The sequence below is a fragment of the Cebus imitator genome, unplaced genomic scaffold (assembly GCF_001604975.1).
Source record: "Cebus imitator isolate Cc_AM_T3 unplaced genomic scaffold, Cebus_imitator-1.0 Scaffold759, whole genome shotgun sequence".
Classification (NCBI taxonomy): domain Eukaryota; kingdom Metazoa; phylum Chordata; class Mammalia; order Primates; family Cebidae; genus Cebus; species Cebus imitator.
The window spans coordinates 154,694-166,637 of record NW_016108074.1 but is presented as its reverse complement, the minus strand read 5'-3'; the positions used below and the strand labels follow the sequence as shown (position 1 = coordinate 166,637).

General features: G+C 38.7%; 1 protein-coding gene across 1 annotated transcript; it reads left to right on the top strand.

Annotated features, from left to right (window-relative positions):
• The first annotated feature begins 1,719 nt into the window (after nt 1-1,719).
• LOC108297004 (putative G antigen family E member 3) lies at nt 1,720-5,486 on the top strand. The gene is made up of 5 exons (XM_017519625.2): nt 1,720-1,802; nt 2,751-2,842; nt 3,144-3,252; nt 3,991-4,116; nt 5,365-5,486. The coding sequence occupies exons 2-5, from the start codon at nt 2,759-2,761 to the stop codon at nt 5,379-5,381; spliced, it is 336 nt and encodes a 111-aa protein (XP_017375114.1). The 5' UTR covers nt 1,720-1,802; nt 2,751-2,758; the 3' UTR covers nt 5,382-5,486.
• Nucleotides 5,487-11,944: the final 6,458 nt, after the last annotated feature.

The window sequence follows — 11,944 nt, the reverse complement described above, 5'->3', positions numbered from 1 at the left end:
AACCATCCCCTATGAATTTGAAAATAGTTTTTTTCTAATTCTGCAAAGAATGTCATTGGGAGTTTAAGAGGAATATCATTGAATCTATAAATTGCTTTGGTCAATTTGGCCATTTTTACAATATTGCTTTTCCTGTTCATGAATGTGAAATGCTTTTCCATTTGTTTTGTCATCTTTGATTTATTTGAGCAATGTTTTACAGTTCTCATAGTAGAGGTTTTTCTCCTCCCTAGTTAGCTGTATTCCTAGGTATATTATCCTTTTTGTGGCAGTTGTGAATGGGATTGTGTTTCTGATTTGGATCTGAGCTTAGAAGGCTGTTGGTGTATAGAAATGCTTCTGGTTTTTACATTAATTTTGTATCCTGAAATTTCCTGAAGTTGTTGATCAGATCAAGGAGCTTTTGGGCAGAGTCTGCGATTTTCTAGGTATAGAATCATATTTTTTGCAAACAAAGTTTGACTTCTGTGAAAATCGTAGTGGAGTGAAAGCAAACATCTGTCTGCAATGGAATAGAACAATAAAAATGCTTGAGAATAAATTTAATTTGAATGTGAAGAACTAATATGAAGGAAATAACACAATCATAGCCAGGGATATGTTAAAAAGTCTTCAGGAATTGAGGAGTGGATTTTTCTTAAAGAGAGCCTAAAATAGAAAGATGGTTATTGTTCCTAAGTTAAGATGTAATTTAAAAATAATAGCTAGTATCTCAACACTAGGAATATCTTAGCACCTGATCAAATGATTCTGAAGTTCATCTGAAAGACAAACGTGTAAGAAGAGATAGAAAAAGAGAAAGCAATGAGGGAGGGCAAGCATTATTTCACATTTCAAATATTATCAAGCTACAGCAATTGAAATATTATAGTAGTGGTACAGGAATAAGGAACTCAAGGGAAGAAAATTAAATGAAGAGAGCTACATACAAAATTGAGTGGAGATGTAGGTGATGATAAAGAGCCATTTCAAAACAGTGAGTGAAACAGGGATTCCACAGATAATGTTGATTCCCTACCACTTTAATTTTGTCCAGATGGATCAATGATTTTTGAATGTACAATAATGCAACAAAAAAACATGAATCTCTTATTGTACTGGAGTGGGTAAGATCATTGCAAACATGACAGCAGAAAAAGATTTATGAAAGCATATATAAAATGGGTATTAAAATATTTAATATTTACTTCTATCATGGTGAATTTTTCTGAAATACATTCTTCCCTTAGAGTAACCTGGGGCTTATATTCTCCAAAGCCATTGAAAGTGAAAGAAAGGTCGGGCGAGGGAAAAAGAAGAGTGCTTTGCAAGTTGGTTTTCACTGTCAGGAGAGCTTGTGGTTTAGGTTCCCTACAGAGGTAGGAAAACTTCAGTCACGTGGTGAATGCCCCACTCAGTGCGCATGCTGCACAGACCTGTTGCTGCGCATGTCTGTCTGTTGCCACGCATGTCTGTTGACGGGCATGTCTCTCTGTTGCCTCGCATGTCTGTTGCCACGCGTGTCTGTCCGTTGCTGCGCATGTCTGTTGCCGGGCGTGTCTGTCCGTTGCTGCGCATGTCTGTTGCCGGGCGTGTCTGTCCGTTGCTGCGCATGTCTGTTGCCGGGCGTGTCTGTCCGTTGCTGCGTATATCTGTTGCCGGGCGTGTCTGTCCGTTGCTGCGCATGTCTGTTGCCGCGCATGTCTGTTGCTGCGCATGCGCCTTGCAGCCCACCTTCTGTTCACGTAGAGTTCTGCAAGGAAAGGTCTTGTCTTCGTTCTTGCCGCCGTCTTCATTCTTTCTCAGTGATTGTTACTCAGCCGGTAGGTCCGCAGATGGGTCTTTCGGGGAATTTCGTTGTGAGTGAATGTGAAGAGGAGCCAGTGGGCTTCAGACAGGTCCTGCCGCACAGTCCATGGCTTTTGAGGGAAAAGGGCCTCGCTGTAGTTGTACGGCGCCTTCCAGGTCTTGAGGCTGCCATGGGCCTTGCTGTGGCTGAGCTGGGACACGGGTGGAAGGTGAGCCACGGAGGGGAGGGAATCCCATGAAGATGGGGCGAGTGTTGGGAGTGTTGTTAGAGGTGTCTGAGTCCAGAAAACTCCTGGAACTCTTTGAGGGAGGACAATTTCCAGACTCCTCGGTAGGGACGTCGTGGGTGGTAAGGAAGGGGCTTGGGAACTGGGAACGATGTGGGCTGGTGACTGTGGCCCCAAGGTCTGAGGAGTGCTTGGCCGAGGTGTCCAGTGAGGAGCATAAACTTCACTCTGTTTTACAACTTCGCACTTCCGCCATGGCCGTCATTGGAGGGAATGGGCGAGACTGCATTCCAACAAAACTTGATTTTGGGAGTAGGTAGATGCCGGGGGATTGCGGGGCAGGGGGGGGCCGGGGGGGGGGGGGGGGGGGGGGGGGGGGGATGGGCCTAGTAAATTAGAGTGGGACGAAAGCTGTGGTCACTTCAGTTTCAGTTCTAGGCCCATATTTTCATAAACATCTTCATGGTGGTGAGTCTAATTGTGAAACCAAAACTTAGGAAAGCCCTCTGTCTTTTACTTTGGCATTAAGGTGATCTCTATACCTGTTAGACTATGATATAAACAAATCTGTACTCCGTTTGATTGGAAAGTATCATACTTACTGCCCTGTGACTCATTTAGAAAATATTAAATCAAAAATTTAAAAGTACAAATTACTGTTTTGCCGTGGAACGTTCATATACATATAGCTAAGTTCTTATACACATTTTCCATATAACAATATTCTATTTTCAGTGGGAAATATGAGTGAGCATGCAAGAACAAGATCCCAATCCTCAGAAAGAGGAAATGATGAAGAGTCTTCCCAGCCAGTTGAACCTGTGATTGTGAGTCCTTCAACATTTGATGTTTTCTATTAACAATTTAGTTTTAAAAATATTTTTGAGCTAGTGTACATGAACTGATACAGGTCTTCCATGCTGATAAAAAATATTAATGGCATCTCATGAAGGAAACTTCGGTTCAGAAGTATGATATACTGGTGTTGCCTGTAATGATGTGGATATGGATATTTTACTCTACATCTAACTGTTGGAAAATGTCATTAGACTTATGATTAGATGCACATATGCATTGTGTGTATGTATATTATTGACTTTTTATTTGCACATACACTTATACCCTTAGGTCCAGCAGCCCACTGAGGAGAAACGTCAAGAAGAGGAACCACCAACTGAAACCCAGGGTATTGCACCTAGTGGGGAGATCGAAAATGAAGGAGCATCTGCTGTTCAAGGTGAAGGGAGAGTGAAGAATAATGATTGTGGGCGGTGGAGATGTATTTATGCATTATATTTTATGACATACCTGTAACAGGAGGAAAGAAAACATTAGGAAGGAATCTTAAACATTTCCTACTGCTGCTGTGGGGAGGGGTGGGACAAGGACACAGAAAAAGCCACAAAACTTTTCTACCATTTTGATGGAGGCTTTTTATTGATTGGGTATTTGCATAGTTGCCATAAACCTTTGAGTGTTTTCCAGAGCTCCTGTGTGGTTTGTTCAGCCAGTTTCTGCTTTTTTTTTTTTTTTTAATGTTTCTGTGGAAGAATGGCAACTTGCAGCTTACTAGTCTGTCATTTGCTGACAGCTCATGTATTTTTTTAAGATACTTTTTCCACACATTTATTAAAGCTTCCTCATGTCACATAATATACTAAGTGCTGGAGATGTCAGTGCTGAATTTCTGCATAAAACTCGTAGTCTACTAAGACTGACTCAAAGAAATCACTGATTTAATGTGCTAAGTATAACAAATGAGTACAAAAGGGACAAGCAAGTTGTCTAGGGCCAACTTTGGGAAAGGAAAGGGCAATCTTTGAAAATCTCTGCTTTCCTGTTTTTCTGGCAACAGACTCCTGAGATAATTAGGCTACAGGTTTTTATTTCACAACGATGAGGGAATAAATATTAGCATTTCCTCGTTCATAGTCTATGTTTTAATTTGTAAATTGATGACTTTTTTATTTTCAAGGGCCTGATGTGGAAGGTCTTCAACAGGAACTAGCTCTGCTTAAGATAGAGGATGAGCCTGGTGATGGTCCAGATGTCAGGGAGGGGATTCTGCCCACTTTTGATCTCACTAAAGTGCTGGAAGCAGGTATGTCATTCACTAAGATGCAAATTATAGGGTTTCTATTTAATGTGACACAGAGATAAAATTACTGATATTTTAATATCATACTTCACATGCAAAGATTCTTCAAAGGTATTTAAGACCCCAGATGCCTGCCTTACACACTATTGGAGATAGAAGGCCAGGTGTGGTGGCTCATGTTTTTAATCCCAGCACTTTGGGAGGCCGAGGCAGAAGGATCACTTGAGGCCAGGAGTTCAAGAGATGGAGAAAAATTGGATCAAAGCTAATTATGATATGAAAGATATGAAACATGCTAAGAGAGTAGATTTCGAGTGTCTTCACAGCTGTTTAAAGTAATGCACATATTATTTAACTTGACTGAGCCATTTCACAATGTATATATATTTTAATCAAGTTGTACATTATAAATATATAAGATATGTGTCATTTTTAAAAGGAAGATAGGAAAATGTTCCTGACTTTTGAATGTAAGTCGTTTAACCAACAGCCAATAATTTTCAGATTCTTCATTTTGATTTTGATTTTCAGATTATTTGATAAAGGCCTGTTTTTAACAAATGTATAGCATGTTTATAATAAGGCATCAGTTTATATTATATTCTTAATTGTGATGGTAATGGCTTAAAGCTAGCATGGGTATTCAGTTTACTATATAAACTGAAATACTTTTAATCATGTCAAGAGGCAGGAGTACTGGTGAAGATAGTGACAAGTGTTCACTCTACTTACAGCAGCTATGTAATGGCTAAACTAGTCCAAAGTACCATTTTTACACTTTTTCACAGGAGACACAAAACAAATGTAATACTGACTTTTCTGTTTACTTCACTTAGCAGTTCTAAGCATATTCTATATGCAGAGGGTTACTTCATATCAATATATTTAAATGACACTTTAAAATACCTTTTTTCTTAGGTTTTTGTTTGGTTGAAATTTTACTGAAAGTATATGTATTTTTTTGCTTTTCAGTTATACATATAAAATAGATTCACTTGATTTAATTCATTCTGAACTCGAACAGTCTCTTTGTTTCCTTATTGTACTAGAACAAGTGGCATGAATTAAAAATTTGTTAATATGTCTGGAAGTCTACCTTTAGAATTTATTCAAAGGCTAACTGGATATAAGCTAAAGGGCCATCCTTAAGTTTCTTATTTTAGTTAATCAACATTGTAGTTGTATACCTCTAGTGTCATCTAAATGAAAATCTGCTGAGTAACATGTCCTCATTTTATATTTATATAATAGGTGAAGGGCAACCATAGGTTTAAACCAAGACAAATGAAGACTGAAACCAAGAATGTTGTTGTTCTGCTGGAAAGTTTACTGCTGATATTCTCTTAATAAAGTTTTCCAGTTTTCTGCAAAGAGTTTTTGCATATTTTTGTTAAACTTATTTTTAGGTTTTTAATACTCTTGAGAATTGTATCTATTTTGAAAGTTTAAATCCTGTGTTTGAGGTGGAATATAGAGATAAAATGTTGGTACATTTATTTTCTGTTACAGGTAGATAGTAAGCTGGAAGCTTTCCTAGAGGTATGCCAGCAGCTGCATAGATAGAAAAGGCCACCTGGAGCCAGGCGTGTCCACCATGGGTGTTCCACCTCCCCTTTTTAGCACATGCACAGTAAGAAAGAAATGAGGAACATGGAATAGCTCAGGCTGAGGACCCGCCTGCATAATAAAAGATTAGGGTGGGGGCTGCCAGAGATTCACACCCTATGCAGATGGTACACCTGTTCCTGACTGGTTGTTTGTATCCTATGTAGATCAGATACTGGCTCCCCACTAGCTCTTCTATAAAAACCCCTGCATTTTACCGCCGGATGGCATCCCTTTTTTCCGGACCCCTCTCTGTAGCAGAGAGCTGTTTTCTTTCTTTCTCCTATTAAATTTCTGCTCTAAACCTCACTCTTGGTGGGCCCCTGTCCTTGATATCCTTGGCTGTGAAACTAAGAACTCTTGTTGTTAACCCAGACCACGAGGCCACTTCAATACTAGCTGTGGGTCTGTTGTATATGGCTTTTATTACATTGAAGTATGTTCTTTCTATCCCAAGTGTTTTGAGGGTTTGTATCATGATAACATGTTGAGTTTTATTAAATGCTTTTTCAGCATCAATTGAAATGATTATATGGTTTTTATCCTTTATTCTGTTGATATGATTTATCACATAAATTAATTTGTGTATGTTGAAACATTCTTGTATCCCAGGGATAAATCTCACTTGGTCATGGTGAGTATTCTTTCTAATGTATTGTTGAATTTGATTTGCTGGTATTCTGTTGAGGATTTTTGCATCAATATTCATCAGCGATTCTGGCCTGTAGTTTTCTTTTTTTTGATTTGCCTTTGGTTTGGTGTCAGGGTAATACTGGCCACATAGAATAAGTTTGAAAATATTCTGTCGTCCTCTAATTTTCAAAATAGTTTGAGTAGGATTAGCATTAGTTCTTTAAATGTTTGGTAGAATTCAGTAGTGAAGCCATAAGGTACTGGGTTTTTCTTTACTGGAAGAACTTTTATTTTGGCTTGATCTTGTTTCTTGTTACTGGTCTGTTTAGGTTATGGATTTCTTCCTGGTTCAGTCTTGAGAGGTTGTATGCATCTAGGAATTAGTCCATTTGGTATAGATTTTCCAATTTATAGGCATGTAGTTGCTCACAGGAGCCGGTAATGATCCTTTGAATTTCTGCAGCATCAGTTTTAATACCTCCTCCGTTCGTTCGTTCGTTCGTTCGTTCTTTCTTTCTTTCTTTCTTTCTTTCTTTCTTTCTTTCTTTCTTTTCTTTCTTTCTTTCTTTCTTTCCTTCCTTCCTTCCTTCCTTCCTTCCTTCCTTCCTTCCTTCCTTCCTTCCTTCCTTCCTTCTTTCTCTTTCTTTCATTTTTCTTTCTTTCTTTCCTTCTTTCTTTCTTTCTCTTTCTCTCTTTTCTTTCTTCCTTTTTTCTTTTTCTTTTTTCTTTCTTTCTCTCTCTTTCTCTTCTTTCTTTTTCTTTTTTCTTTTCTTTCTTTCTTTCTTTTTCTCTCCCTCCCTCCCTCCCTTCCTTCCTTCCTTTCTCTCTCTCTCTCTTTCCTTCCTTTCTTTCTTCCTTTCTTCTCTTTCTTTTATTTCTTCTTTCTTTTTCTTTCTTTTTTTCTGACAGAGTCTCGCTCTGTCACCCAGGATGGGAGCAGTGGCACAATCTCAGCTCACTAGAACCTCCGTCTCCTGGGTTCAAGCAATTCTCTTGTCTCAGCCACCCTAGTAGCTGAGATTACAGGCACCTATTACCACGCCCAGCTAATTTTTGTGTTTTTAGTAGATATGGGGTTTCACTATGTTGGCCAGGCTTGTCTCAAGCTCCTGGCCTCAAGCGATCTGCCTGTCTCAGCCTCTCAAATCCCTTTTCTATTTTTGATTTTATTTGTTTTTTTCTCTCTTTTTTCCTTAGTCTGGCTAATGGTTTGTCAATTTTGGTTAACTTATTTAAAAACAACTTTTATTGCTCCTTTGTAGGGTTTTTTCATTTTAATTTCTTTTATTTCTGTTCTGATCTTTATTCTTCTACTGATTTTTGGTTTGGTTTGTTCTTTCTTTGCAGCTGTTTAAGATGCATCATTAGATTGTTAATTGAAGTTTTTACCTTTTTTGATGTAGACACTTACAGCTATAAACTTTTTTCTTAGTACTGCTTTTGCTGTATCCCATAGTTTTTGGTATGTTGTGTTTCCATTATCATTTGTTTCAAGAAATTTTTCAATTTCCTTCTTAGCTTCTTCATTGACCCATTAATCATTCAGGAGCAGATTGTTGAGTTTTCATGTATTTATATAGTTTCTAAAATTCCTTTTGTTATTAATTTCTAGTTTTATTCCATTGTGGTCTGACAAGAAGCTTGATATTATTTCCGTTTTTAAAAATGTTTTGTGACCTAACATGGTCTGTCCTTGAGAATGATTCATGTGCTGAGGAAAAGAATGTGTATTCTCTAGCCGTTGGATGAAATGTTCTGTAAATATCTATTAGAGCCATTTGGTTTATACCTTAGATTATGTCTGTTTTTTTTTGTTGTTGTTGTTGTCATTGTTGAGTTTCTGTGTGGAAGATCTGTTCAATGCTGAATGTAGAATGTTGAAATGTCCATCTACTGTTGTATTGGGGCCTCTCTCTTTAGCTCTGATAGTATTTGTTTTATATATCTGGGTGCTCTAGTGTTGGGTGCATATATTTTTAAAATTGTTGCAGGCTTTTGATGAATTGACCCCTTTATTATTATATAGTGTCCTTTGTATCTCATCTCAAAGTTTTTGTTTTTAAATCTATTTTTAATTATTTTTTATCTTTTAATTTTAGCATACATGTGTTGCAGGTTTGTTATACAGGTAAACGTGTGTCAGGGAAGTTTGTTGTACAGATTATTGTGTTTTCCAGGTATTAAGCCTGGTACTTAGGAAATATTTTTCCTGATCCTCTCCCTTGTCCCATTCTCCACTCTTTGGTAGGTGCCAGTGTCTGTTGTTCTCCTTTGTGTGTCCATTTTTTTCTCATTTTTAGCTCCCACTTATAAGTGAGAGCATGCAGTGTTTAGTTTTCTGTTTCTACATTCCTTTGCTAAGTATAATGACCTCCAGCTCCATCCATGTTCTGTAAATGGATATAATGTCATTTGTTTTTATGGCTGCATACTATTCCATGGTATATATGTGCTACATTTTCTTTAGCCAGCCTACCATTGATGAGCTTTTAGGTTGATTCCATGTCTTTGGTGTTGTTAATAGTGCTGCAGTGAACACATGCATGCATGTATCTTAATGATAGAACAATTTATATTCTTTTGGCTATATACCCAGTAATGGGATTGCTGGATTGAATGTTAGTTCTGTTTTTAGGTCTTTGGGGAATCACCACACTGTTTACCACGATTGTTTATGGCATTTAGTGCTACACATTTCTCTCCTAACACTGCTTTAGCTGTTTCCCAGAGATACTGGTACGTTTTCTCTAAGTTTTCATTAATTTCAAAAATCTTTGTTATTTCTGCCTTAATTTTGTTATTCATATAGTATTCAGTAGCAAGCTGTTCCGTTTCCATGTCATTGTACAGTTTTGAGTTTCTTAATCTTGAGTTTTAATTTGATTGAACTGTGGTCTAAGAGACTGTTATGATTTCCATTCTTTTGCATTTGCTGAGGAGTGTTTTACTTCCAATTATGTGGCCAATTTTAGAGCAAGTGCTGTGTGGTGCTGAGAAGAATACATAATATTCTGTGGATTTGGGTGGAGAGTTCAGTAGATGTCTATTAGGTCCTCTTGGTCCAGAGCTGAGTTCAAGTCCTGAATATCCTTGTTAATTCTCTGTCTTGTTGATTAGTCTAATATTGAAGTGAGGTGTTAAAGTCACCCATTATTATCGTGTGGGAGTCTAAGTATCTTTGTAGGTCTATATGAACTTGTTTTTATGAATCTGGATACCCCTGTATTGGGTGCATATATATTTAGGATAATTAGCTCTTCTTGTTGCATTGATCCCTTTACCATTATGTACTGCCTGTCTTTGTCTTTTTTGATTTTTTTTTGGTTTAATGTCTTTTTTATCAGAAACTAGGATTGCAACCCCTGATATTTTTTGCTTTCCATCGCTTTGTAAATATTCCTCCATACCTTTATTTCGAGGCTGTGTGTGTCTTTGCACATGAGATGAGTCTCCTGAATACAGCACACAGATGGGTCTTGACTCTTTATACAATTTGCCAGTCTGTGTCTTTTAATTAAAGCATTTAGCCCATTTACATTTAAGGTTAATATTGTTATGTGTGAATTTGATCATGTAATCATGATGCTAGCTGGTTATTTTGCACATTAGTTGATGCTGTTTCTTCATCGTGTCATTGGTCCTTATATTTTGGTGTGTTTTTGCAGTGGCTGGTACCACTTTTTCTTTTCCACATTTAATGCTTCCTTCAGGAGCTCTTGTAAGGCCGGCCTGGTGGTGACAAAATCCCTTAGCATTTGCTTGTCTGGAAAGGATTTTATTTCTCCTTTGCTTATGGAGCTTAGTTTGGCTGTAATGAAATTCTGGTTTGAAAATTCTTTTCTTTAAGAATGTTGAATATTGGCCCCCACTCTTTTCTGGTTTGTTGGGTTTCTGCAGAGTGATCCACTGTTACTCTGATGGGCTTCCCTTTGTAGGTAACCTGATCTTTCTCTCTGGCTGCCCTTAACAGTTTTTCCTCCATTTCAACCTTGGAGAATCTGAAGATTATGTGTGTTAGGGTCGCTCTTCTTGAGGAGTATTTTAGTAGTGTTTCTTGAATTTGAATATTTTAGTAGTGTTTCTTGAATTTGAGTATTTTAGTAGTGTTTCTTGAATTTGAATATTTCTTGAATTTGAATGTTGGCCTGTCTTGCTAGGTTGGGGAAGTTCTTCTGGGTAACATCCTGGTGTGTTTTCCAACTTGCTTCCATTCTCTCCGTCACTTTCAGGTATAACAATCAGTCGTAGGTTTGGTCTTTTCACATAGTCCCATATTTCTTGTAAGCTTTGTTCGTTTCTTTTCATTCTTTTTTCTCTAATCTTGTCTTCGTGCCTTATTTCAGTAAGTTGATCTTCAGTCTTTGCTATCCTTTCTTCCACTTAATCGATTCTGCTATTGATACTTGTGTATGCTTCACAAAGTTTTCATGGTGTGTTTTTCACCTGCATCAGGTCTTTTATATTCCTCTCTAAACTGACTATTCTAGTTAGCAGTTCCTGTAACCTTTTATCAAGGTTCTTAGCTTCCTTGCGTTGGGTTAGATCATGCTCCTTCAGCTCAGAAGTGTTTTTTATTACCCACCTTCTTAAGCCTACTTCTGTTGATTTATCAATCTCATTCTCTGTCTAGTTTTGTGTCATTGCTGGAGAGGAGTTGGGATCATTTGGAGGAGAAGAGGCATTTTGGTTTTTGGGATTTTCAGCATTTTTGCTCTGGTTTTTCCTCATCTTTGTGGATTTATCTACCTTTGGACTTTGAGCCTGATGACCTTTGGATATGGTTTTGTGTGGGGGTCCTTTTTGTTGATGTTGATGTTCTTGGTTTCTGTTTTTTAGTTTTTCTTCTAATACTCCCCTCTTCTACCGGTCTGCTGGAGTTTGCTGGAGGTCCACTCCAGACCTTGTACACCTTGGTATCACCAGTGGAGGCTGCAGAACAGCAAAGATTGCTGCCTGCTTCTTCCTCTGGAAACTTCGTCTCAGAGGGGCACTGGCCTTATGCCAGCCGGATTTCTCCTGTGAGAGGTGTCTGTTGACCCCTGTTGGGCAGTCTCCCAGTCAGGAGGCAGGAGGGTCAGGGACCCACTTGAGGCAGTCTTTCCCTTAGCAGAGCTGGTGCATTGTGCTTGGAAAATCCCCCTTGTGAGGATCAGCTGCTATCTTCAGAGCTGGCAGGCAAGAAAGAGTAAATCCACTGAAGCTGCACCCACAGCTGCCCCTTCCCCCAGGTGCTCTATCCCAATGATATGGTAATTTTATCTGTAAGCCCTTGACTGGGGCTGCTGCATTTCCCTCAGAGATGCCCTGCCCAGTGAGGAAGAATCTAGAGAAACAGTCTGGCCACAACTGCTTTGCTGTGCTGTGGTGACTTCTGCCCAGTCCAAACCTCCCAGCCGCCTTAGCACTGTCAGGGGAAAACGACCTGCTAAAGCCTCAGGGATGGCATATGCCCCTTCCCCCACCAAGCTCAATTATCCTCAGACTTCAGACTGCTGTGCTGGCAGTGAGAATTTCAAGCCAGTGTTTCTTAGCTTGCTGGGCTCTGCGGGAGTGGTACCTGCTTTGGAAGACCACTTGGCTCCCTGGCTTCAGC

Excerpts from the sequence above, each read along its gene's own strand:
- LOC108297004 (XM_017519625.2), top strand. The coding sequence starts at position 2,759 with ATGAGTGAGCATGCAAGAACAAGATCCCAATCCTCAGAAAGAGGAAAT. Across the intron at positions 2,843-3,143 it reads AGCCAGTTGAACCTGTGATT|GTCCAGCAGCCCACTGAGGA; the intron begins GTGAGTCCTTCA and ends TTATACCCTTAG. Across the intron at positions 3,253-3,990 it reads AGGAGCATCTGCTGTTCAAG|GGCCTGATGTGGAAGGTCTT; the intron begins GTGAAGGGAGAG and ends TTTATTTTCAAG.